This window comes from Gopherus evgoodei, chromosome 3, assembly GCF_007399415.2.
Source record: "Gopherus evgoodei ecotype Sinaloan lineage chromosome 3, rGopEvg1_v1.p, whole genome shotgun sequence".
NCBI classification, from domain to species: Eukaryota; Metazoa; Chordata; order Testudines; family Testudinidae; genus Gopherus; species Gopherus evgoodei.
This window is the reverse complement of record NC_044324.1, coordinates 139,909,248-139,936,344: the sequence shown is the minus strand read 5'-3', so window position 1 is coordinate 139,936,344 and position 27,097 is coordinate 139,909,248. Positions and strand designations below refer to the sequence as shown.

At 39.9% G+C, this 27,097-nt stretch overlaps 1 protein-coding gene across 5 annotated transcripts in view; it reads left to right on the top strand.

Annotated features, from left to right (window-relative positions):
* The window catches only part of WDR27 (WD repeat domain 27), a 220,288-nt gene that overhangs the window by 119,602 nt on the left and 73,589 nt on the right, over window positions 1–27,097 (top strand). For all 5 annotated transcript variants that reach the window (XM_030556801.1, XM_030556800.1, XM_030556799.1 and 2 more), the window contains one exon: window positions 10,170–10,268. In XM_030556801.1, the coding sequence (XP_030412661.1) occupies window positions 10,170–10,268 (99 nt within the window). The remainder of the gene's footprint in view (window positions 1–10,169; window positions 10,269–27,097) is intronic.

The window sequence follows — 27,097 nt, the reverse complement described above, 5'->3', positions numbered from 1 at the left end:
ATAAGGGAAGAAAATGAATCATAAGCTTCTGAGAAAGGAGATTTACAGAAACAAAACTGGAGTTTGATTAAGACTTCTGCTTATAAATTTTTATTCTCCTGGAAATTTTGAAAAAACTTTACCTAGAAATGTATGCTGTGCTGCTCACTTAAAGTATATTGTGGTTTTAGAGATGTTACTGGTTTTGGTGGTATTCTTCAGTTATAAGGGGTAGCAGAGCTCAAGCAAGGATTAGGGGTTAGGATGACCAGACAGCAAATGTGAAGAATGGGGATGGGGGTGGGTGGTAATAGGAGCCTATATAAGAAAAAGACCCCAAAATCAGAACAGTCCCTATAAAATCGGAACATCTGGTCACCCTAATTAGGGTCCCTTTGTAGGAGGCATTAGTTTAGCAAATAACACAAAGACAGGCTCTGCACTTTACACCTCTAAAACTGTAAGGGATTTTTAAAGCATACCTACTCCATATGGTCAGTGTTCTGGTGACATGTCTGATTAGATTGACACTTCCCTTGCCACACCAAAATGTGGACATGTATATAGGAGATCTGGGAACTACAGAATGTGAAGCTATGCTTATATAGGGTGACCAGATAGCAACTGTGAAAAAATGGGATGGGGGGTGTAATAGGTGCCCGTATAAGAAAAAGTCCCCAAAAATGGGACTGTCCTTTTAAAAACGGGACATCTAGTCACCCTATTCTTATAGATACTGATGAAATTTGTTTTATTATACATGAGCTGGCAGTGACACTTATGATTAAGATTGCTGAACACTTTCAATTATAACCCCTATAAGGGTCTGGAATCTGGGGTTGTGGTAACTGTTGCCTCTATGTCACCAGTGGGAGCCAAGTGAAGCAGCATCCAGTGTTTACTGCAGCAGTAGGCACTACAGGAAGTACCACCTAAAGAGGCCAGAGTGACAGAACCCAGGGGATGCCTGATTGGGCCACACCAACAACTGAAACCAGGAAGGTGCCCCAGGGAGCCATCTGAGCAACAGTGCAGATGCTGGCTTGCTACAGACCTTGTCTTTTGCCACATCTTACTCCTGACTTCAACCCTGGCCCGGCTTGACCTTGGTACCTGTTTCCTGACTTGAGTTGGTAACTTGTCTCAACTCCTGCCTTTGACCCCAGCCCAAGGGACACTACCGGCCTGGTTATCTCCCTGCTGGCCTTTATGAGCCCCTTTTCAGAAGCTGATAAATTTGTCAAACCTTAACTGCCTGGTTGAAATTTGTCGTCTGCATCAGGCTGATTTCTTTTTCTTTTTTATAATTTCATCTGAAGTAGTTCAACTGTTTCTGAGAATGACATTTAGAGAAAACCCATTCTTTTGCTAATGTTAAAAAAAATCCTTACAGCCATTCGGAGAAGCTCTTTCATCTCCATTCTTTGCAGCAGATTTGAAATTTGGACTTTGAAATTGGCTGGGGAGGGAGAGGGTTGCCCGAGGTCAGAGAGATGCCTATTATTATCGTGAAAATCCACCAAGCTTTCAGAAAATTGTTATTTGGTAGAGGCTTACAACTAATTTTTTCAGAATCCGTCCGCACTTAGCAGGGCAGCTGGGGAGACGCAGGGCTTTTCCTACAGTTGCTGCTTGCGCTGTGGCATTGAGCACCAGGGCTCAATTAAGGGTATGGCTACACTTGCACTTAAAAGCGCTGCCGTGGCAGCGCTTTGAAGTGTTGAGTGTGGTCACAGCGCCAGCGCTGGGAGAGAGCTCTCCCAGCGCTGCACGTACTCCACATCCTCTACGGGTGTAGCTTGCAGAGCTGGGAGCCGCGCTCCCAGCACTGCGGCACTGTTTACACTGAGGCTTTACAGCGCTATATCTTGCAGCGCTCAGGGGGGTGTTTTTTTCACACCTCTGAACGCTAAAGTTGCAGCGCTGTAAAGCGCCAGTGTAGCCATGGCCTAATAAGAGAGTTTCTGTCTTGTGCTCTCAGGCAGCATGGAGGAAAGGAGGAAGCAGCTTGATTCAAAGGGAGAGGAATGAGAAGCAGGGTAGACAGCAAAGACAAGAGGGACAAAGCCAAGCTAGGAGCAGTAGGAACAGAGCAGCAGAGGGTCAGTTTGAAAGCAGAGAATGTAAGAAATCAAAGTGTACAGAAGCTCTTTTCAAACAAAGGTTTAGCCTATTCAGCACAGTCTTCAACCCTCCTAGCCCAGGAGTATTAAGTAATTTCCCATTTGAATAAACCTGCTTCTCCTCAAAGAAGAACCTTCACCATTTTCCCTCTTTCTCTTGCTGTCTTCACATACAGCCTTAGAGAAGAAAGGACCGATACACATACATTAAGTGCACCCATACCCTTTCACACTGCAGTTTTACTGAAAGTATTCTGCAAACCTAAAGTAAAAGAAAACACAAATAGGTGTGTGGTTATGGGTGCAGGAAACTTGTTTGGAAACTAATGGCACTGATGATTTTTACTTTTGGCTGACCCTTGAACAAAGATGGAAAGGAAATATCAATATCTACTGAATCAGTATTTTTATTACAAGAAATTAGTTCTAATATGAAAAAAGGGATTGACTTTGGCTAGAGTCTGTAGCAGACTATATGCACACATGCATTTTGGGTATTTTGGAATACGTCCTTGCCTGCTCCAATTTCTATTTTATGACATTGGGTTTGCAGAAAATCTGTTCCATTTCTATAGTTGAATTCATATTCAACACTTTTCACAGTCATTGGTGTTATGGTATCATTTATTATTCATTTACTATTTCTAAAAAAAAATGTGTTAAAATCACCTATAGTAAGTAAGGATAGAGTATTAAAACAGTTTGTGACTTTGAAACTGTAGTAAAACTAGAATTGTGGCAGACTCAAATAGAATTTATTGATGTTGGATTTACTCCATTCTTAGCAGTGCCTGAATGCAGCTTGTTTAAAAATAAAGGAAATCATATTTAATAATTAAAGTTAAAAATAACTTACTGAAAGGTTCTTCTTGGATCTCACACGAAGTTGAGGGTTTGATTCAAAAGTTCATTGAAAAATTGGAAGCTGTTTCTGTGCATTATGTTTGTCCTGGTAATGTGTTTTCTTATTTGTGACAAACTTATATCCCAGTACTTAGTATTGGCTGCATGGACACTAAGACAGCGCCACATGTTGTAATGGCTTCCATGTTGAAACAATTAGTGACTTGCTTCAAAAACTGCCTCAATATTAGACACAAGCTATAACCTTCTGTAAAAGCTTACTGCACAATAATAGTCTCATGCAGAAAATCCATAAACGGTCTGCAGACTCCAAAAGTGGGTGGCAGAGGAGAAAAGTATTGTCTAGAGAAATTCAAGAGGAGTCAGGGCAAGGGCAAATTAATACAAACACTATTGTGGAAAAGCAAAGTAAGTTGCTACTGAAACCTTAAAGTTGCATTAACTTACAATCAGCAAATCTTCGCTGTGTTGCAGCAAAATAAAAATGTATTATTGCTGTTTAAGCACAAAGCATACAGGGGTCTTCTGCAGAAAGAGGCGTGTGCATGTTTGAGTGGAGTGGGGTTGGACACAATGGGCTTGAGAGAGTTTGCTGCATGTTTCCATGTGCCATGTCTCCTTTCTGCAGATTCTCCTATATATGTAGCAGTGCAGTGCTTCAGAGATTCCTTAGTGTAGGGATCAATTGCACCCTCCTGTTGGAAAACCTTCAGTGGGAGCCTAAAAGGGAGAACACCAATGCAAAAATTCAGCTCACTCAGTTCTATCCCCAGTTGATCTGTTGGACTGGGTCAAGATTTTCTTTATAGAACAGACTACAGAAGCAGCGCCCCCATCCCATCCCTTCAGTTCCTGGGATATGTCCTGATTCCGGGATATGAATGAGGGGGCCTATGCATCAACACCATCTCTGTATCTCTGGCAGCCAGCCCTTTGCTATGTCATTTTATTTAGCTGCTTAACTTTAAGCACCCTCATTTGAAAATTTGTGTTAAGCTCTCTTTTCCATTTGTAAAAGGGAGATAATATCCACCTTTGTAGAGAATGATTTGTGATTTTTGCAGGGGAAGAAAAATGCTAAATAAGCACTAAATATTAGGTCTGTCAATTAATTGCCATTAACTCATGCAATTAACTAAAAAAATTACAGTTAATCGCACTGTTAAACAATAGAAAATCAATTGAAATTTATTAAATATCTTTGAATGTTTCCTACATTTTCAAATATATTGATTTCAGTTACAACACAGAATACAAAGTGTACAGTGCTTACTTTATATTTTTTATTACACATTTGTACTGTAAAAAACCAAAAGAATTTGTATTTTTCAATTTAGTACAAGTACTGGTAGTGCAATCTCTTTATCATGAAAGTTGAAATTACAAATGTAGAATTATGTACAAAAAAAACTGCATTCAAAAATAAAACAATGTAAAACTTTAGAGCCTACAAATCCATTTAATCCGATTACAGGCAATCGCTCAGACAAACAAGTTTGTTTACATTGACGGGAGATTTTGCTGCCCGCTTCTTGTTTATGATGTCACCTGAAAGTGAGAACAGGCATTCGCATGGCACTTTTGTAGCCAGTGTTGCAAGGTATTTACATGTCAGATATGCTAAATATTCGTGTGCCCCTTCATTCTTCACCCACCATTCCAGAGGACATGCTTCCTTGCTGATGACACTTGTTTAAAAAAAAAATGCTTTAATTACATTTGTGACTGAACCTCTTGGGGGAGAATTGTATGTCTCCAGTTCTGTTTTACCTGCATTCTGCCATATATTTCGTCTCGGATGATGGCCTAGCACATGTTTGTTTTAAGAACACTTTCACAGCAGATTTGACAAAATACAAAGAAGGTACCAATGTGCGAATTTCTAAAAATAGCTACAGCACTTGACCCAAGGTTTAAGAATCTGAAGTGCCATCCAAAATCTGAGAGGGATGAGGTGTGTGGAGCATGCTTTCAGAAGACTTAAAAGAGCAACACTCAGATACAGAAACTACAGAACCCGAACCACCAAAAAAGAAAATCAACTTCTGCTGGTGGCATCTAATTCAGATGATGAAAATGAATGTGCGTCAGTCTGCTTTGCTTTGGATCGTTATCGAGCAGAATCCATCATCAGCGTGGACGCATGTTCTCTGGAATGGTGCTTGAAGCATGAAAGGACATATGAATCTTTAGTGCATCTGGCACGTAAATATCTTGCTGCTCTGGCTACAACGGTGCCATGTGAACGCCTGTTTTCACTTTCAGGTGACATTGTAAACAAGAAATCCGCTGCATTATCTCCTGCAAATTGTAACCAAACTTTGTCTGGGTGATTGGCTGAAGTAGGACTGAGTGGACTTGCAGGCTCTAAAATTTTACACTGTTTTATTTTTTAATGCACTTTCTTTGTACATAATTCTACATTTGTAAGTTCAACTTTCACAATAAAGAGATTGCACAACAGTACTTGTATTAAGTGAATTGAAAAATACTTTCTTTTTTTTTACAGTGCAAAAACTTGTGTTGTAATTGAAATCAATATATTTGAAAATGTAGAAAACATCCAAATATATTTAAATAAATGGTGTTCTATTATTGTTTAACAGTGCGATTAATTGCAATTAAGTTTTAATTGCTTGACAGCCCTAGTAAATATATATTATACTTTCAGTTCTGCATAAACAAGAGACACTAAGTTCTACACTGGTTTACCCTGTGCAAATATTTTAAACAATGAGGTTAACAAGGTGTAGCACAGAATCTAGTCCAGAAAAGTCTCAAACAATGTATATCTTTCTTGAATTCAACTATGAAAGGCACTGCATGTCAAAATAATGTGTTTGTATAGTTGAAAGGGCTATACATTTACTGGTTAGCACCAGTCCATAGGATTTAAGGAGATCAACTACCAACTGATTTATTTATTTTTAGAATAATTAGAAGTAAAATAAACCTGCCAGTGTTACTTTTAATACTAACTTTGTCCCTACCGCACCCCTAATCCTCAGGATGAAATTGACAGGTGTTTTAACAAAAAACAGTTCTGCTGGTTTTAAGATTTAAAACAAATCTTTACTTCACTTTTGCACTATAGGAAAAGAATTATAATTATGTACAACTTTCTGACTGCCAGAATATATAATTTCCCTTCCAGGTTGATGATTAGCTGCAGATATTAAAATATACACCAATTAGGACATAAATGAAGGATAGCCATTAAATATCATCAGTGGCCATATTTTCAACTTCTGCTTTCGAAACCACAAGATAAATGTGAAAATAAATGCATTTAATAGTTGGATTGCAGGATCCTTTTGTGAAATTTCTGGTTTTGGTAAATTAAGGATTTTAAAACTGAAAAGTCTATATGATCTGTTTTACTCTGCTTACCTGTTATTTATGAAGGAAAGGAGTATCTGCACACCACAGAAAGTATGAGGAGAAAAGACATCTTAAGATGACAACTTCCACAACATAAAATGTAGCTTCATACTGAAGATGTTCTCTGAAAAGCCTGATCTTTGTTACTTATGGAAGCTTTGGATAGTCCCAGTCCGATGAATTTGTGAAAAGTAGGCTTGAAAGAATTACAGTAGAACCTCAGAGTTACGAACACCTTGAGAATGGAAGTTGTTTGTAGCTCTGAACAAAATGTTATGGTTGTTCTTTCAAAAGTTTACTACTGAACATTGACTTAATAAACTTTGAAACGTTACTGTGTAGAAGTAAAATGCTGTTTTCCCTTTTGTTTTTTTAGTAGTTTATGTTTAACGCAGTACTGTACTGTATTTGCTGCTGCTTTTTTTTTTTTTTTTTTAATTTTGTCTCTGCTCCTGCCTGATTGTGTACTTCAGGTTCCAAATGAGGTGTGTGGTTGACTGGTCAGTTCCAAACTCTTGTTCTCATAACTCTGAGGTTCTACTGTAGATTTTTACCTGGAAGTGTCGGTAAATGTCAGTTTTACCATACATACAAACTGACATATTTCCATTGATAACAATTGAAATTTACAGATAGGGAAAGAAAAAAATGCTGCTAGAGAACTTGAGTCAAAATCCAGTGATTTAGACTTTTGAGTTAGTCTTGTTACAAATGGACTAGTGAATGAATAATAAAAACAGGTCTGATTTGTTAATTTAAGGATATTTACTTTATATATTTTGACAGGTGATGTTGACAATTTGTGTTTAATGGTCTATAAAGTTGTTGACTCTGTCATTAAACAATGATTTACCCCCATAATTTCCCACAACTGTGAAAAATCAAAACAATAAAACGAAAAATTGCTTAAAAGTAAACATTGACATCAGTCAAAATTCTAAAAAATGAATTCTGCCAGGCCTGGTCATAACTTACTGTAAGTCAAATTCTGCCACCCTCACTCATGCTCAGTAGCACCTTGTTCTATAAATAGTCCCATTGAGTCAAATGGGATTACTCACGGACTTTGTGCCCTTAATTCAACCCTCCTTTGCATATATACTATGAGACTATCTTTAATGATCACATATTAGTGGCCCCGTGTGTTAATTTTCTGCAAACCATCCAAACCATGTGGTGAGTACAGAATATATCACTTCCCTGAGGGCTTTCCTATGGCATTCATCACTGTAGTATCTGAGTGCTTCTCAACCATTAATGAATTTAATGAGGTGATATTATTATTTCCCTTTTACAGAGGGTAATTGAGGTATGGTGCGATTAAGCCTGAAATTATCAAGTATCAGCTAAATGGGGTGTTCAAGCTGAAACTTTCCAAAAGAAATAAATTCTAACCCGAGGCAGGAGCCTGGCATAGAAAATTTCATCTCTAATGGCTGCAGTTGGACAAAGTTATAAACCACTCAAGACAGGGATTTATGATAGTTAAGATTGCCTAACACTACCCGTGCGCATCACTGCCAGCTCTCTCTCTAATACGTTCATGTATTTTAAAAGAAGTAGTATGTTCCTTCTTAGCTCAAATCCTGTGAAAGGTTGATTTATATGCTGTACAGTGGAATGAGTAGTCTATTCTTGTAATGATGTTTATTAATACAAAGAAAGCTAATTTACAGGATTAACAGCCAGTAGTTAAATACATTATTGGACAATGTTAATGCTTCTATATTTATGGTAGGGACTCATAGACTTTAAGGTCAGAAGGGACCATTGATCATCTAGTCTATCCTCCTGAACATTGCAGGCGACAGAACCTTACCCACTCCTGAAATAGCCCCCTAACCTCTGGCTGAGTTACTGAAGTCCTCAAATCATGGTTTAAAGACTTCAAGCTACAGAGAACTCACCATTTACACTAGTTTAAACCTGCAAGTGACCTGTGCCCCATGCTGCAGAGGAAGACAACCTTTCCTCCCCCCATTGGGTCTCAGCCAATCTGACCCAGGAGGAAATTCCTTTCCAACCCCAAATATAGTGATCAGTTAGACACTGAGCATGTGGGCAACACCCACCAGGCAGATACCTGGGAAAGAATTATTTGTAATAACTCAGAGCCCTCCCCATCTAGTGTCCTGTCACCAGCAGTTTGGGGATTTTTACAAATTTTTCAGGCAGAGAAGTGACATTTCGCATAAGTGAAACATTAGTGCTGCACTGGGGACTGGAGAATAGAGAAGCTGCTCACAGGAATTCTAGATCCCCTGGATGATGCAGCTCTAAGCTCCATTGTAGCTACATGGGAGTGCAGGGCAGTTGTGGGCTGATGCTGAGGGGAGTTTATTGCATGAATATAGTGTACCACAGCCCATGTAAAGGGAATGTAGAAGAATAGGATGCATAGATGCTGCAGGCTCTATACCTGAATTTGGGTGAGGATTTTATTCTCACCAGCATTTCTGTATTTTCCACATGCAAAGACCTTTTACTCTGGCTTTGAGGAATCATAATTTTCCTGTGTCTCTACCTAAAAGAGCCTAAATTTGATGATATAATGTCTTTTAAAGAATAAAGTATTGTTACAACAAAGTCTGCCTATTCAGAAAGGCTTTCTTATCCTAGGCTCCGAAATGCTTTCATGAGTTCCATGTTCATCAGCACAAGCGCAGAGACATAGTGAAAAAGGAACATTCAGTTTTTGGAATTACTATAAAACCTACTCAGATTGCTGTTTTCAGATACAGTGTTTTCTCAGATACCATTACAATGTATTTTCTTCTACATTTTCTTTGCTGTATGCTAAATCAGTTTTACTCAATGTTCTGTGTATTCCTTATGCATTGTCTTTTTATGGGCTTTGAATATAAATACCAGACAACTGAATGCCACATCTACTTCCTTTCTTCTTACCAGCTGAATGGTACAGTAGAGCAGAATCGTGCGTTGGCATCTGATTCCTTAAAATTGTTCTGCATACAAAAATACAGGATTTATTTTCAATACATTTAACTCAATTAAGCAAAACAAAAGAACTAATGTTAGAAATTTAAGAGCCTGATCCAAATCCCTTTGATGTCAGTCGGCTTTAGATTCAGCCCTTAGTGCATTTCTGCTTTGGTACCATTTCATCAGTTAAAAGCTTGCAAACAGTAATTTTTTTTCCTACTAAATCTACCTTCAGATGTTTGGCTGACATACATTTATTTCCCTTCCCCACACACTCTCCTGAAACTTTTTTTGGTCAATTCCTTATCAGTGCATCTGTGTCACTAATTATTTAGCCATTCCACATTATTGAGAACAGTGTGTCAGTTGACAGCTGCTAAGAACCATGAACAGAGAGAAGACAATATTGTTTTAATGTGGCTGAAAAACAAATAGCAGCTTTTTAATCATAGACGTTAAGATGGTAGGGCTTTTTAACACTTTTTTATGCAAAAAGTAGATATTTAGATTTTGAAGAACATCTTTATAGCAAAATAACCTGTTTAAGAAAGGTCATACTTGGCATGATTTCAGTGTCTACTTGAAACACATCCATAGACCATTTTCCCTCCCAAGGAAAAAGTTAGAATTGCTCTTTTTCTAACCATTTGTCCATTAGGATACTTTAAAAGCTAACATTTGCTAAATCTTTCTTGGTATTATAAAATGTCACATCTATAGAATGTCAGATCTGTAGAATTTGTATCTATCTGACTATTGTGAAGTATTTACTATAGCCAAAACGTGTGAGCCAGAATGCGAATTCCTATCAAGCTATACTTTAAAGTGTTCAGTAGAAGCCTTTTTAAAATGAAAATTTAAACTCTTTTTGTCTTTTAGGCTTACATATATGAGATGCGTTCGAGTACCTTTTCCCATAAATTGGCAGGACACACGGAATCAGTGATCAATGTGGCTTTTAGTCCCTCGTCTCCACAGGTACACTTTTTCCCCCTTTCTTTCTTGTTGTCATTTAAATGTATACAAGCGTCATGCAGCAGCGGCGTTGGGGTTTTTGGCGCTCTAGGCGGGGGTCCTTCCGCGCTCCCGGTCGTTGGTAGCAATTCTGCGGCGAGGGGTTCCTTCCGCGCTCCCGGTCTTCGGGGCACTTCAGCAGTGGGTCCCGGAGCGAGTGAAGGACCCGCCACAGAATTGCCGACAATGACCCAGAGCGCGGAAGGACCCCCCGCCGCCTAATTGCTGCCGAGGTCGGCAAAATGCTGCCCTCCCAAATCCTGGCGCCCTAGGCAACTGCCTAGATTGCCTAAATGGAAGCGCCAACCCTGACTTCATGGTAAACGCCCTTGTTGGCAGTGAAACATTCTCTCTCCCTTGTCCATCTGTATGATCTGAGTGGCATACAATGGATTGTAATTATTATTATGAGTGTTCACATTTATCTTTGTTATACACCAGCATTCATAATGAATTGAGTCTCTCATATAAATAATTTAAACTGATTTGGAAAGAGCTCATCTTCTGTATAGTTTACTTGAATTCAACCTGCCTTCCAGCATCAGTTTATGTAGTCTGAAATGTATTGGTGCTGGGAGTCGAAAAGATAGCAGAGGAGACAAGACTGAGGCTACTGTTGGCTCTCAGCTTCTCTCTATCCACAGCTTTCCAATAAGCGTTCTCCTATGTCAATCCTGCTGCTGTTCTTAGCTGTCTTCCACCTGTGTTTCCTGGGTCAGAGGTAAATGAGGGTGAACTATTAAAGAATTTATGCTTCCCCAGTATTGCTGCTGCTTGTTTTGAGGAGAGATTTTTTTGAGAAACAAGTTTTGCAAGGCTGAAGGCTATTTTTATTAGCCTTAGAGAACATAACTCGTGATGTGTCAGCAGAACATTTTTAATTCACATTTTTTAATTATTCCTGGGTAGGTGCTTGAGGTTGGCAAAGTTCAAGTGGTGGTACTAAACTCCTCCTCCCCCAGATATCAGTTTAAATAGATCTCCTATGCTTAATATGTACAGTATTCCCTTGTACTTTCCTTTACTTACTGTAGGCAATATACTGAAATTAAAAAATGGCAACTTTTACTTAGTTATCTACAGCAAATGTCAAGTTAAGAACTGTAGCTGAAGATACTTTTCTAGAATACTTGCTTTGCAGGTTTTCCATTTCTCATCCTCTTTTCTTCTTTCCTCCTTTTACAGAAGGAGAAATACTTTTTGAAATCTCATTGTAAAAGAAGTGACCTTTGAATAGTTTATAGATGGGTTAAAATAGAGAGACAAAAAGTGAGCATCCTAGGGGGGTTCAAGCTACATTTGTTTCCAGTAATGAGCGGATGCAATAGCAGAGAGAGAAGGGATTTCTTGGAAGAGGTGATTCCATGCACAGACATCCTTAAAATTGGTTCTAACCATATTGCCGTCCCCCAGTAATATGCTTGCAAAATGTCTTTGTCAGATGTTGTGACTCCTTATCCACAACAAACAAAACACACACACACTTTTTATCTGGTTACATTTTGCCTTTGCAATGTTTAAAAAACAACACCCCCCCCCCAACCAAATATTTGTTACAGCAAAGCTAAAGCTTAGTTACAATAACAAACTCCAAGATTTATGAAAAGATGGTGCAGCCAAGTCTAGGTTATGTCAGGATGAAAATAATACTAATGAATTCAATAATACCTGAATTGTACATTTTAATAATTCTGGTAGCATGTTATCCTTCACCAGTGTATCTACGGCAGCCGTTCTCAAACTGTGTGGCGGGACCCCAAAGTGGGTCATGACCCTGTTTTAACGGGGTCACCAGGGCTGGTGTTAGACTTGCTGGGGTTATGTAATCATTTTTGTTGTCAGAAGGGGGTTGCAGTGCATTGAAGTTTGCGAAACACTGATCTATGATTATGCTCTTAATATATGAGAAATTTGCATTAGAAGAAATTCAATTTGTTTCTGGACTTATTTTCAAGGATTAGAATTGTCCTTTAAACTAAGTGTTTTTGCGGTGCCTAGCATAATGGAGTTTTGATCCTGATTTGGCAAGTGCTACATTAATACAAACTGCTAATGTCTATGGTTAATCTTTGATGGATTGTCTCATTTTTATGTTTAATCCTTTCTATGGAATTTATTGGACTATTTAATGGAGTAATTGTTTAACACTTTCCATTTTTCCTATATACAAATAAATGACTGCAATTCTTATATAGCTAGCCTTGTCCTTTATACTGTACCGCATCAATACTTAAATATCCTTTTTCTGGGACTCCAGATATCTGGGTTTTGTCCTATTTCCAGCTCTGCCACAGACTTCCTGGGGGATCTTAGGCAATTTACATACTTGCTTTGTATACCTCAGTTACCCGTCATTGAAATGGGAATAATACATCAGTCTCTGAGCAGTGTTTCTAGAAAAGTGCTAGTATTTGAGTGCTAGAACAAAGTTAGAGAAATATTAGGGTTGTGGATTTTACTTTCTTTATTTTATAATCTGAAGGGGCAAAAAAGATTTACTTGCTAATGTATGACTTAAAGTGCAGGTATAATTGCTATGAATAATTCTGTAATAGATGTAAAGGTGATATCTGTAGATGAATGTATTATGAAAACAGGTGTCATCACACTTGATGTCTCACCAGTCCATACACTATGCGTTTTTGCGTTCTTGAATATGCATATGCTTCAGTTGTAATATGGCTATGATGCTTATGATGTAACCTATGGTACAGAGGCTGTTAGGTGGATTTTTATTATTAATTTTGTGTTTAATTCAAACTGTAGTATACAGCGGGAAAAGGGGTACCCTGTAAACTATTTGGACCAACTTCAGATTTGCAATAAATGGGTGAATGGCCAAGTTATATAAGCCTTTGAGTAAAGTTGGAACATGCTGACAGAGTCTTAGATTTTAGCAGGTAAATTACCCAAAGATTCTGTCCACACAGCATACTCCAGCTTGGCATTGAGCTGGACTTTCCCTGCAATTGCAGCTCTGGGTTACTGTGGGTTATACTGAGTCTAGGTCCAGTTAACAGCATGTGAACTAAGTGTAGCGACCCTGTCACTTCTATGTTCTCAGACTCCCTTCTCACAGGAGCCATAGAAAGCATCATATCAACTTTCTGCTGACCTGCATGCATGAAGTTATCCATACAGCTGCCAGTTGGGAGACTTGCTTGTGGATTTCTCATATAGTTGAAGTTAGCATTAAAATCACCATACTATTCAGAACTGGCTACAGATAACTTTGGGTGTGTCTGAAAAAATGAATTATCCTTTACTAGCTTCTACCACAGTATATTTTTCCTGATGGTCACATCTGGAGATTTCAATTTAGAAAAAAAATCCGTGTGAGAAGTCCATTCTTCTGCTGTACTGGGTCACCAGTGACTGTTCACTTAATCATCAAGTACATGCCATTTTCCCACAAGCAAGCCAGTTTTTGTAAAGTCAGGGAAAATTCTTTTTCAGATTTTTATTTACTGATTTTGGCTTTGATTGGTGTTAAATCAGTCTTAGGTTACCCTTTTATAGACTGCATTTTTTCCAATATCATAAATAGCACTTTGAGACTCTGCAGTAGCTTTTCAGAGCTTGAATTATGTGGTTTTAGGACATGGGGCCAAATTAATATCTGTGATCCCATTGAAGTGAGTTGAGTTGCACCAGAGAGGTCTTTGACTCAGAATGGTTTCTCTCTCTGCGGCCAGTTCAGTTGTCTGCATTAATTTACCAACATATCAAAACTAGAAGGATGCGTGGTTCATTAGTTTTGAGACAGTTACTCTTTAACCCTTTAAAGAAAAACATACTTTGTGTCTGAGGAGGATACTTGTCCACTTGCTATTTACTTTAAACTTCTTTCCCAAGAGACTAAACTTCAAAGAGTAAAAAGTGCCACTGAGTTGTAAAAATCCTTTTACAGAGATTAGACTCCTAGACTCTAAGGCTGGAAGGGACCATCATGATCATCTAGTCTATCCTCCTACCCATATCAGGCCACAAAACCTCACTTACCCACTCCTGTAATAGACCATAACCTCTGGCTAAGTTACTGAAGTCCTCAAATCATGATTTAAAGACTTCATGTTACGGAGAATTTACCATTTACACTAGTTTAACCTTGCAAGTTACCCATGCCTTATGCTGCTGATGGAGATGATCTCCCTCACCCCGAGGATCTCTGCCACTAGTAACCTCCTTCCAGCCTGACAGCTCACCTTTCAGTATGACTCATTGTAGTCTCCCCTTTAACTAATTCCTCATCCACCTTTCAATTCTAATACGAATCCCCGTCTTCTCCAATTTAACTAACAATTTCCTATTTGGAACTGTATCAAATGCCATACTGATATCCAGGTAGATTAGATCTACTGCATTTCCTTTGTCTAAAAATCAGTTATCAAAGAAGGAGATCAGGTTGATTTGGCACAATCTATCTTTTGTAAAATCATGTTGTATTTTATCCCAGTCACTGCACACCTCTATGTCCTTAGCTACTTTCTCTTTCAAAAATGGTTTCAGCACCAGTAGTTCTGGTTCTTCCATTTTGGAACAGCGAGACATCAAGATGATATGGAAAATTCTTGTGCAGATATTCCATTGTCTCCTGAATGGCCAAAGATAGATGCAGACTTACAAAAACATGCTTTTTAAGAAACAGAGAGAATATAATAAGTTCTGTGCACCTATTCATCCATTCTAGAACCTTCTATAGCTTAGTTTTTCCCAGTAACGTGAGCTTCATGTTCCAGTTCAGCTGTTAACATTGGCTGATGAGCCAGAGAAGGCTGAGAGAGAGACCATTACATGTTTCTCCCAACCTGGTCTGTCTTTTATGCAAAGTCTCCAATTCTTCATCCACAATGATTTGAGATCTGTCAAACTCAGCTTTTTTATATCTACTACTTTAGCTGGAGAAGAAGTTGTTTCAGCAGCCCGTAGGTCTTTGAAACAGATAGTTTGAAATGGTACTCTATCTTTGTTAGGAAATGTGGGTCTTAGCCAAAGCTTATGTTGCAATTCGGTCAAGAGAGATGCTACCACCTCTGCCTTACTGAATCCAAAGAAGACAGCCACATTAAAAAGAAAGACCTATTGTTAAACTTGCATATGACATGCCATTCAAGGTTCAGTATGTTCTCTTCTCATGACATTGGGCTAAATTCTTCCCTCCCACCTATGCAATCCCATAGACTTCAATGGGGCTTCACTGGTCCATGTGAGAGCAGGATTTGGCCCAGTGTGTCTCTAGACTAGATGTGTACTTCAGCCTAAGTCCTTCTGTCCAGTGTAGTCAAATGCAAATAGATACTTTTAATCTTGTTAGTAAAGTTTTGTTTAAATATAGTAATAATAAAAGAAAATATAGCTTATAAAAGTAAACTTATAAAATCATAACTGTCCAATTCCCAACTATTAAATGAATTCAGAGATCTAGCCAAAGCATAACCATATAAATACAACCTGTACTATGCTCTGAATTTTGCCAAATGTAGGCCAACATTCAAAAGGACGACTCGCCTGACTTTCAAGGCCTGGTTCCTCAATACTTTCTGGAAATCAGGCCCCAGACAGATGTGAAGTTGGGCATCTAAAACTCAGTGGCTACTTTTGAATATCTTGGCTTTGTGCTTTCTTGAACTACTGGAGGGAGCAGACTTCAGAACTGCAGGCTCTGTCCTGCTGATGGTGCCAGGGACTTGGACCTCAAGAACCAATAGTTGGAATGACCCAGCCGATTGGAACTTCCTCAGTGAGACACAGGGAAAGAGGGATTCTCTCCGTTAATTCATTACCAAGCATCTTTATTTGCATATGTCGTTTTTATCTGTTTCTCTACATCAGGGGTTGTCAAATTTAATTGCACCCCGACCTCCTTCTTACAACAAAAATTACTACATGACCTGAGGAGGAGGGACCAAAGTCTTAGCCCGCCCAAGCCCTGCTACCCTGGGGGGGGGGCAAAGCTGAAGTCCCAGGGCCTTAGCTCTATACAGGAGGGCTGTAACCTGAACCCTGCCACCCAGGGCTGAAGCCCTTGGGCTTCGATTTTGGCCCCTGGCGGTGGTACTTGGGCTTCAGCCCTGGGCCCCAGCAAGTCTTATCGAGCCCTGGTGACCCCATTATAATGGGGTCGTGACCCACTTTGGGGTCCTGATCCACAGTTCGAGAAACACTGCTCTACATCTATCAGGCACACAAACCAGTGGGAGAACACAATCTTCTTTTACAGAGTCTAATAGAAAGCACTGACATTGTAGCTCAGTTTGTGTAGGACTTCACATTCTGCAGAAGATAAACTTATTTATGCCAGGAAACTACTCTAAGCACACATGACAGCTGTGAAAAGGTGGGGGGTGATTTTTTTTTAAAAAAAGCTTTCCGTAAGTGAACAAAGCTACACAAGGACAACTTAGTTTAATCAAGGGCCTCTGCAATATTACATGTGTTGCCAGCAAGCCACAGCTGCACACCACATGAGTATGGCTAAATGTGATTGCTGCTATCAGGGATGTGTAGAAGTTTCTCATTCCATAGCACATTAATAATAAAGTACTTTAGTGTATTTCTTACAAGTTTAGCTATTATATTGAATAGTGTTGTAGTTTTAGAAATATTTACTTTTTAGTGGTGAGGGAGAATACTATACACTAGACTACACAACTGTTCAGCTTTATAGTGAAAATCTACTTACAAAGACTCCTGACCCATAGAGAGGCAGGTCACTAGTGGATTGAGGAAGGTGAGGGTTGACTGGACAAAAGGGAGGGAAGTTTCTAACAGAAGTTAGAGAAGTAGAAATAGGATTTGTTGGGGTCCCTGCAGGAAAGGCAGTTGTGGAGAGTGGGGAATCACACACCTGGCAAGCTGGAGAGAGGGAAACAATCACGGGGAATGCTGTAGAGAGGACTAAACTACCTAAAGGAACTGGAGAGAAAGTACCCACAAATGTGCAGGAAAATAAGAGACTATATTGACTAAGAGATGGAAAATTCTGGTCTTTACAACAGCTTGTAAAATAATGTAACACAGTTTGATAAAAATGTGACATCCCTCCCCTCTCTCTCTCTCACACATACACAATTCAAAACACCATCTATTTAAAATCTTAACAGTAGCTATTAAGGAATGTATCACAAAGAAAAGTCCTGCAATTAAAATAAGGCTAGACCAAATACAACGAGTACGAGATGGAATAAATCACAACCCATATCTTACAGTCCTTGGAACAGCTCAGAGAAATCTGGGTCTTAGCAAACAGCAAATAAATTATTAAAAGAAAAGACAGACAACTTCTGTGTCAAATTAAAATATCAACAGAAAAGGATTCCAACCTTCCAGAAGAATCTCATATAGTCATATAGAACATCTTGGTCCAGCTGCTGGGACATGTCTGAGCTGTGCTCAGCACAGTATGGGAGACGAAGCAAATGTACTGTTAAGTCATCTTTTATGCCTCCTTCCCTACAATCTTCCAATCCCCAGCATAAAGTAAAGTGGCCTTAGGATTGCTATACTTTTGTGCCAGCTACCAACAGCCCCCAAGTGCTGACCTGGCAGCCAGGGATGCCTCAGCCATGCTCTTTTTTCTTCCAGACAAATCCCTTTTTATATGGGAGGCTGAGAAGAGTATATGCTGATATTGTGACTGTCACCCAATAATGCCCCCATGACAGGAAAATTCTCACGGGGGAATGTTTCTAGCTGTTTTATTTCTGCAGAGTAGACACCAAGATCTGTCCATATCCATACCTATTCATGTATAATGATGCCATACCAACCTCAGGAGACTGATTCATCTGCAGGTTTGCTCACAATTAACCAAACCCCAGCTTGACTTTCTACTACCATTGTTAATGTCACATTGTTATTTTCTATGTTTCATCATTTACCTTTAGAATAGAGATGTCTGGTTCATGACCCTAGGCCAGGAGGTTTTGGCTTATACTCACATCTGAGCCTTTGCTCTTAAGGGAGGCATTTCAGAATTTCACTCCTGATTTCCAGTAAGAGCAATATAGCGGTCTGGCCCATGGCCTATTTGTATAGGGGTATGAATGGATCTGTAAGAGAATTAAGTAGGAAGAGAATGAGAAACAGACAAATTCTATGAAGTAACTTCTGCCTGAATAGGAAATAACCTGAGCCAAAAATAAGCTTGTGATTTTTTTTGTACATTTCAGCCTAAACTTTATTGTAAATTACAGAATATTTTTAGTTAATTTTGTTAAAGCAACAAAAGACCTTACCCACAAATTAGGTTTTATTATCATTATTTGTTGTATTACAGATTTAATTTTATTCCATTAACTATCAGTGTGTCAAGAAGCAGGCAGCAATAGCTAAAATGTAATAAACTCTAATATTTAGTCTAGACAACATCCGTCACAGAGTAATTTCAAATATCTATTTAAAGGAAACCATATCTGGGAAGTAAAAGAATCCAGGAGTTGAGCACTGCTTCTTTATTTCTTCCTCCCCTCCCCCCCAAAGTACTTCTCACAGCTTGGTTGGGGGGCTAAAAATAGCAGTGTAGATGTTTGGGCTGCAGCTGAAGCCTGGGCTCTGAGACCCACACTGGGATCTCAGAACCTGGGCTCCAGTGTGAGGCCAAATGTCTACCGTACAATTTTATAGCCCTATCAGCTGACCTGGGCCAGGTGCAGATCTTTTATTGCATTGTAGACATACCCACAGAGACCATGCACTCCTACTGAAAGTTAAATTAACCCCCAGCCTTCTCTTGCTCATACTGGAGCTGGTATAAATCAACCCACAAGATCAGGGAGCTTCTTCCAGTTCCCTGAATCTCCCCACACTCTTCTTCACTGACAGAACTCAGACTCAGGGGAGAATCTATGTTGCATTAACGGTGACTTTTTACATTATATTTGATATAGTCATAATGAAACACATTGTTTCCTCTATAGTCCAATTGAGGAACAGTTTTTCACATGAGTAGTGTCACTGAAATCAGTGGAATTACTCACATGAGTAACAGATCATCAGCTGGGAGCAAGGGGATCACAGACTAGACCAGTATGTCTAAGAATCCTTGTTGATAAAAACTTTCCATTTTCTTAACAGCAGTAATTTTTCTCTGTGTGTCAGGTAGCAAGATGAAGTTCACCAATAGTGAACAATGCTCTCAGCAGTACCAAAGTTAATGACATCATGTAGTAATTTCCTTCCTAAATCTCTTTTGTTTCCTAATCCTAGCTGGCACTGAGCTCTCAGTTCTTTGGTTATGTATCTTTAAAGGGGAACTACTTTCCCACGTATTATTGAACTCTCAAAGAAATCTGGAAGTCCTTTCATTGGATCCTCAACCTGAAACACTTTAGTCATATTACATCTGAATTACACATGGAATTTTACTGGTTTGAACTTCGAGCTGGCCCTCCTAACTCCAGTAGTAGCTGGCCAGATACAGTAACACTCAATTATGGAATATTCCTTCTAATGTTAGCTATTTAGGAAAACCTCTGTCACTGTCCCCCTTTTACCACTGTATTTCTATTTATGCATTCTCTTAATCCAGCATATTTTTCATTAATCATATTCCAGATTGAATCAAACTTTAAAAATAATCATGCACTTCACTGATACCTCAAATATCTAAGTTAGGCAAATTTTGCTTCCAGTGCTGCCTAGTATGTTATCTCTGAAGTGCAAACATGCTTATCCAATATTGGCACTTTAAAAGAATGTTGACAGATTGTGCCACAACAAGGAGAATCAGAATCAGTAAAGATGATGAAAGGGTATGTGGTGAAGATGACAATGAAGCAAATGAGGTATGAGGCTACTATTAGTTGGACCTTTTTTACACACTTAACTTAAGAAAAATATTAATGTATGACTATACAATATAGAAAGCAAATGGTTATATTCATATAATTTAGGTGATTAAAATATTCTAAGTAATTAGGGCCAGACTGTTGTTAAACCACCATTATGTCTAAGTAACAACATTAATTTCAATAGAATTACTCCATTTTTCTGTATACACGTAATGAAGAACATGACCTGGGCCTTAGTGTTTCTAAGTGGTTCTGCATCAGAAAAAAGTAGTGAATTCAAGATGTTAATATTCTTGCTAGTCAACCATGGAAAAGTTTTGCATTGTATAGACACATTTTGAAAATGTAAAGGATCTCAATCTAAGTTTGGGAGATAGGATTGATTAAAAGTTTCTAAAAAAATGTATACACTAAGTTGCCGAAAGTTAAAATGATGGCTTTAGCGTGCAGCTTTTTGTGAGAGCCATTGGTAAAACAAATAGTCTTATATTTTTTATAAAAAACATATTAGTAATGAGGAGTTGGGGGAAAATGTTCAGTTAGAATTATTATATGTATGGGAAAACAGAAGAAAACTAAATCTAGCTTACTATAATATTATTTACATTATCACTTAGATGCATAACATGGTCAAAAATCATGTCCTAGATTTGAGATGGAATGTATGTGTATATATACATAATATATACATATTTTATATTTAAATATATGATAAATTTGACTAAGATGCGACAACTGTGAGTGTCTCGCAAATTACTGTTTTACAAACAGAAGATCTGGTCTTCACTTTGACCATTTAAAACTTTTGGTCTACAAGATCAAAGGAGTCAAATTTTTGTAATGCTTTGTAATCTGCAGAGTTCTTTCCAAACAAAACACCCAAATGTAAATACTGAGGTACAGTATCTGAAGATAAAGCTTAAATCCAGCTGGTACAGTGAGGCCATATTCCTTTGAGATTTTGACTACATAGACAGGAAGTTGTGGATTAGGCTGTAGTGAGCTATTGCCAAGAAACACTGAGCATATTTTACTTATTTTGAAAATACATTTTGCATCAGATGAGCTGTTATTTTCAGCAACGTTCAGTTAATGTTAAAATATGAACTAGTTTGCTAGTTTCTCAGTTTCTCATCACCCAAGTTCCAGAGTGGCAGATAATGCATTAATTTTGTTTAGGCAGACTGGGCATACTAGTGTTCATAAAACATATTTACATGATGCTGTCAGAGTGACCCATCTGTTACTCATGTTTATCTCAAATATACTGTTACCCCTTTTGATCCAAGCAGTTAGCCAATATTTGGGGTCTTATGAGTTGTTCCATTAGGGAAAGAAATTGATGATGGAGTCAAGTATGTCTTTGACACAGTCCTCTTTATTTATAAAGAATGAATTAAAGTCCTGTGTCCCTGTCAAACAACTGGTGATCGTTTCTTTGCTGCTTCTTTGAGTGGTGATCACCTGCATGTATTCCACTGAGGGTATGCATGACCTCGATGTGCCTGAGACCAGAAGATTTTTCACTAGCAGTGTCCATTGGTCCATACCTGCACCTTGTGCCTCCTCATTTTCCAAACCGAGGGCATAAGAGGAAGTGCAGACCTATTTCCTTTCTGCCGACCACGGTCTGAGACAGACCCCCTCAGCATTCCTGCTTCTAAATCAGTTTTTTTGGTAAACAGTTCTACTCTCTTCTAGGTAGTTAGATAGTTTTAGTACTTAATAAGATAAGTGCTTTTGGAATCAGAGGGGCATTCCTCCTCTGTTACCCCTCTCTTTTGGGGTACTTAATATGCCTAAGATCTCTGGCTTGAAGTCCTGCATGGCCTGCCCCCACAGGTCTTCCCAGGAAGTGACTTATACAACTCTTGAGTATGTTGCCTTGGGGAGCCATACATCCCCTCCACAGCAATATATATATATATTTTTGCATTCATTCTTTTCTACCCTGAACCCAGCCATTTTGTGTATTCTGGCTCTGAAGACACCTGAGGGAGTGGTTGATGAGCCCCAGTCTGTCCTCCCTGCACATTGGCTAGAGGCACCTAGTGGGTGTCCCTCCTGGTCTGACGGACTCTGGCTCTGGACCATCAGATACCAGACCTAAGGATTATAACAGGCAAAGATGGGAGCGGAGGTAAGATCAAACACCCCCATAAGAAGCATGGAAATCCCCATCCCAAAGCTCCTAAGAAGAGAACTGCCTCCCCTATGCCCTCCAAATTTAGTGAGACTCTGCACCCCAATATGTGAGTGTTAGGAGCTCACAGGGAGCATGTATCCCCTACAGACTAGGGACCAAGAGACTAGGCAACAGTTCTGTAGAAAAAGACCTAAGGGTTACAGTGGACGAGAAGCTGGATATGAGTCAACAGTGTGCCTTTGTTGCCAAGAAGGTTAATGGCATTTTGGGCTGTATAAGTAGGAGCATTGCCAGCAGATCGAGGGACGTGATCATTCCCCTCTATTTGGCATTGGTGAGGCCTCATCTGGAGTACTGTGTCCAATTTTGGGCCACACATTACAAGAGAGATGTGGAAAAATTTGAGAGAGTCCAGCGGAGGGCAGCAAAAATGATTTGGGGGCTGGAGCACATGACTTATGAGGAGAGGCTGAGGGAACTGGGCTTATTTAGTCTGCAGAAGAAAAGAATGAGGGTGGATTTGATAGCCGCTTTCAACTACCTAAAAGGGGGTTCCAAACAGGATGAATCTAGACTGTTCTCAGTGGTGCCAGATGACAGAACAAGGAGTAATGGTCTCAAGTTGCAGTGGGGGAAGTTTAGGTTGGCTATTAGGAAAAACTTTTTCACTAGGAGGGTGGTGAAGCACTGGAATGGGTTACTTAGGGAGGTGGTGGAACCTACATCCTTAGAGGTTTTTAAGGCCAGGCTTGACAAAGCACTGGCTGGGATGATTTAGTTGGGGATTGGTCCTGCTTTGAGCAGGGGGTTGGACTAGATGACCTCCTGAGGTCCCTTCTAACCCTAATCTTCTATGATTCTATGATCCATACCACCAGTACTGAGATCTCTGAGTGTCCCAAAACTGCTGACCTCAGAAGAGATGGGATTCTGAGACTGATCCCTGTACCAGCAAAGGAGCAGTTGTCGACTGGACCAATGGTACTGTACCACAGCAAGATAAGACTTGGTACTGGCACTCACCATCCAACCTAACTCAGCAATACCTACTATACTGTAATGACATGTCAGGAATCAGGGTCTGCAGCAGAGCTAGTCTCCAGGTAGTCTCATCAATACAGCTGGCCTCAACCTCAACCTAACTCATTGGCTCCATCAAGAGGCAGAAGTTCCTCCTTCTCCCCATCCATTAGCTCCAAATATACTGTCCTTGATGGCCTGGTTGTTTGTTCAGACCCAGACTCACTGATATTCTCAAAAAATCTAGGTAGAGACCCACACTATCACTGCACCAGAAGAGTCCATTTTAGTTTCAACACAAATTATAAAATTCATTGAAGTGATTCCAAAGTTTATTGCAGCCAAAACATTCTTCTGCCAGGACATATTCCACATGATGAGAGACTTCATTGCCCAGCTTCAACTGAGCCCTCAGACTATAGTTCTATCCTGCCCAGTCCTTCTAGGCCAGTAGCTCTCAATCTTTCCAGATTATTATACACCTCTCAGGAGTCTGATTTGTCTTGTGTAACCCAAGTTTCACCTCACTTAAAAACTACTTGCTTATAAAATGAGACATAAAAATACAAAGGTGTCACAGCACACTGTGGCTAAAAATTGCTTACTTTCTAATTTTGACCATATAATTATAAAACAAATAGATTGGAATATAAATATTGTACTTACATTTCAGTGTGATATTTGAGCCTGTTTTTCACTTTTTAGCCTTGTCTGAAGCCTGAGCCACAGGCAACAGGGCTGAAGCCTGAGCCCCAGGTGGTGGGGCTGAAGCATGTAACTTAGCTTTGTGGGTCTCCCTGTGGCACTGGGGCCCTGGGCGATTGCCCTGCTTGCCACCTCCTAATGCTGGCCCTATGTATCTGAGGTGTTGGGGGCATGGGGAATGGTGGCTTTCAGAAAATCAAAGTGTGCTCATGATGCCACTCTGTGAGGTGCTTGTCAATTCTGATGCACAATTCAATCAAATTGTCCAAACCTAATGGAGGCTTCACCCGTGAAAGCTCATCCTTCATCTCCTCATTTAACCCCTGGCAGAAATGGTGGTGCTGTGCTGCCTCATTTCATTTGGTGTCACAAACCAAACAACAAAATTCAGCAGTGTACTTGGTTACAGGCTGGCTTCCCTGCTATAAGGTCTGAAGGGTTGCTTCAGCGGTCCACACACAGTTGGGGTCACCAGAGATAATGGACATAGCCTGTATGAATTCCTCTAACTGTTACAAGAGGGGGATGGACTATTCCAGGAGCAGACGCCCCAGTCAAGGCCTTCCCAGTCAACAACTGTAAGATGAGACTCAGATGGGCCAGGTCCATGGGGAATGAATAGGAGCATAGGAGGAACAGGAGCCAACATTGGTTCAGGAACCCCTGAAACTTGTCCCCATCACTGTCAAATTTGTTGGGCAGGGGAATCTTCATCTTCAGGAGGGGCAGAGTAGAAGGAGCCAGCAGAGCAACCTGCACCTGCAGGGCCACATTCTGTGATTGCAGGGCAGTTACTTGCACCTGCAGGTTCTGGATGGCATCTGTCAGTTCCACTGGGGCCTTAGAAGGGTCCACGCTAGCATGGAAGGCCCCAGCCTCAATTTTAAAGGCTTCTCAATTTGTCAGTTGACCAGGATGAGGGTGGTCTGGGCAGCAGGCCTAATGATTGGGGCCAAAGCCATGGGTCAAACCAGAAGGCATAAACCAAATACCAGAACCAAAGGTTGAGCCAAAGTCCCTAATCAGAAGCCAGAGCCAAGAGTCAAACCAGAGGGCAGGATCTTGAGCGAGAAGGGTATCGGGCAAGGAGCAGTTCAAGGCAGAGGCAGGACAGAGGCAAGACTGTGGAAGACAGGAGCAGTAGGAACCAGGTAATGCAGGAGTAGGCACAGTGGTGTGTATGAGCTGGAGCTGTCCAGCACGGCGCTTCGGTAAATATTTTCAACCCCCCTGAGTTTTTATAGAATGTTTGGGGGTGGGGGGTTGAAGTCGTGAAGGGCTCCAGAAAATACTCCACAGAATTTAAACCCTGGGTGTGAGTATTGAGAAGCCAACAAGCTGCTGCTACTGCTGGCTTAAGAGCCAGCCTGCTGGCCTCTCCAGCCAATCAGGTTGTGTGGCTAATTAGGCAGCCTGCTGCAGGCCAGCTGTATTGATGAGACTACCTGGAGACTAGCTCTGCTGCAGACCCTGATTCCTGACATGTCATTACAGTATAGTAGGTATTGTTATGCTGGAGATTGAGTGAAAGCTCGTTGAAGCTCCAATAGGAATAGAGAGATTATTCTACCTCTGTATTTATCACTGGTGTGACTGCTGCTGGAATATGGTGTCCTGTCTGGTGTCTGCAATTCAAGAAGGATGTTGATAATTTGGAGAGGATTCACAGAAGAGCCATGAGAAATATTTAAGGATTAGAAAACATGCCTTACAGTGGCAGATGCTGACAGCTCAATCTGTTTATCTTAAAGAGAAGACAAATGAGTGACTTGATTACAGGCTATAAATACCTACACAGGGAACAAATATTTGACAATGGGATTTTAATTTTCAGAGAAAGTTGCAAAATGATACAGTGGCTGGAGGCTAGGCAAATTAAGACTGGAAATAAGGGGCACATTTTAAACAGGGAGGGTAATTAACTATTGGAACAATTTACCCAGGGTAGTGGTGGGTTCTCTATAATTTAAAAATTGCCAATCCAAGACTGTTTAAAAGATATATTCTAGGAATTTTTCCAAGGAAGTTCTCTGGCCTGTGTTATACAGGAAGTCAGACTAGATGATCACCATGGTTCCTTCTGGACTTTGAATCTATAAGCTGGTGGCTACAACTGCAGGTCATTTAAGAAAAATGTAAAAAGCAGTTAAGCTCCTTTATGGAATACACAACTGAATCAATAGAAATCACTGCCCAAAACACATGCCATATGCAAGGCTGGAGTGGGAGTTGAGTCATGTGATCTGAAGGCTGTTCCCTAAAGGCATGTGTGACAGAGAAGGACAGCATTGCCACAGAAATCACACAAAGAAGGCAGCAATGAGGCCCCAGAGACAGCCAGAAGCATTTATAATAAGACCCTTAGAAAAAGCTAAGGAAGATCATTTTAGGCCAAGTGGTAGCTAGAAGGAGGAGCTGGCTTGGAACTGTAAAAGGAGGTTACTTACATTAAGCAACTGGAATTCTTGCCTGATACCCTGCCCACTCCAGTTCCTGACCTCGAATTTGGCCATTGGCTCTGACTACAGTCTCCAGCTCAACCTTCGGCTCTGGTATCCAGTTCCTGGCCTCCTGTTTGACCCTTGGCTCTGGTTTTTGACTAAAGAGTCCAGCTTGACTGTCAACTCTGATATCTGGTTTCTGCCTTCTGGTTTGACCCTTGATCCTGGCTTCTGTCTACTGACTATGGCTCTGACCCCAACCAAGATGCCTGCCGACTACTCTGGCCTCTAGGCTAGACTGCTCTTGTTCCGGTTGGCTGACATGCCATTGGTACTCTTTGGATTTGGAATACCACTGATTTTGTGTTTCAGGTTCAGAGAAATATTGCTTTACCCCCTAATTAAGAAAAGTTGCATGTCACCTAGGAGCTAAGTATTCAGACACACCAAACAAATCATTGGGGATATCTTCCAAGATTATACCCTATCAAAAATACTGTAATTATATCTTTTTTAACCACTGACATTAAACCATCTGTGCAATCAGAAAGAAATGGAAACCACAATGTATTTTGCACTTCGAAAAGGAAATTACTTTGCAAATATTTCATTACTTGAACAACTGCTTTCTGCTGTGATTTTTCAGGGTTTTTTTTTAAAATGTGAAGTATTTTAATAATTTTGTATACT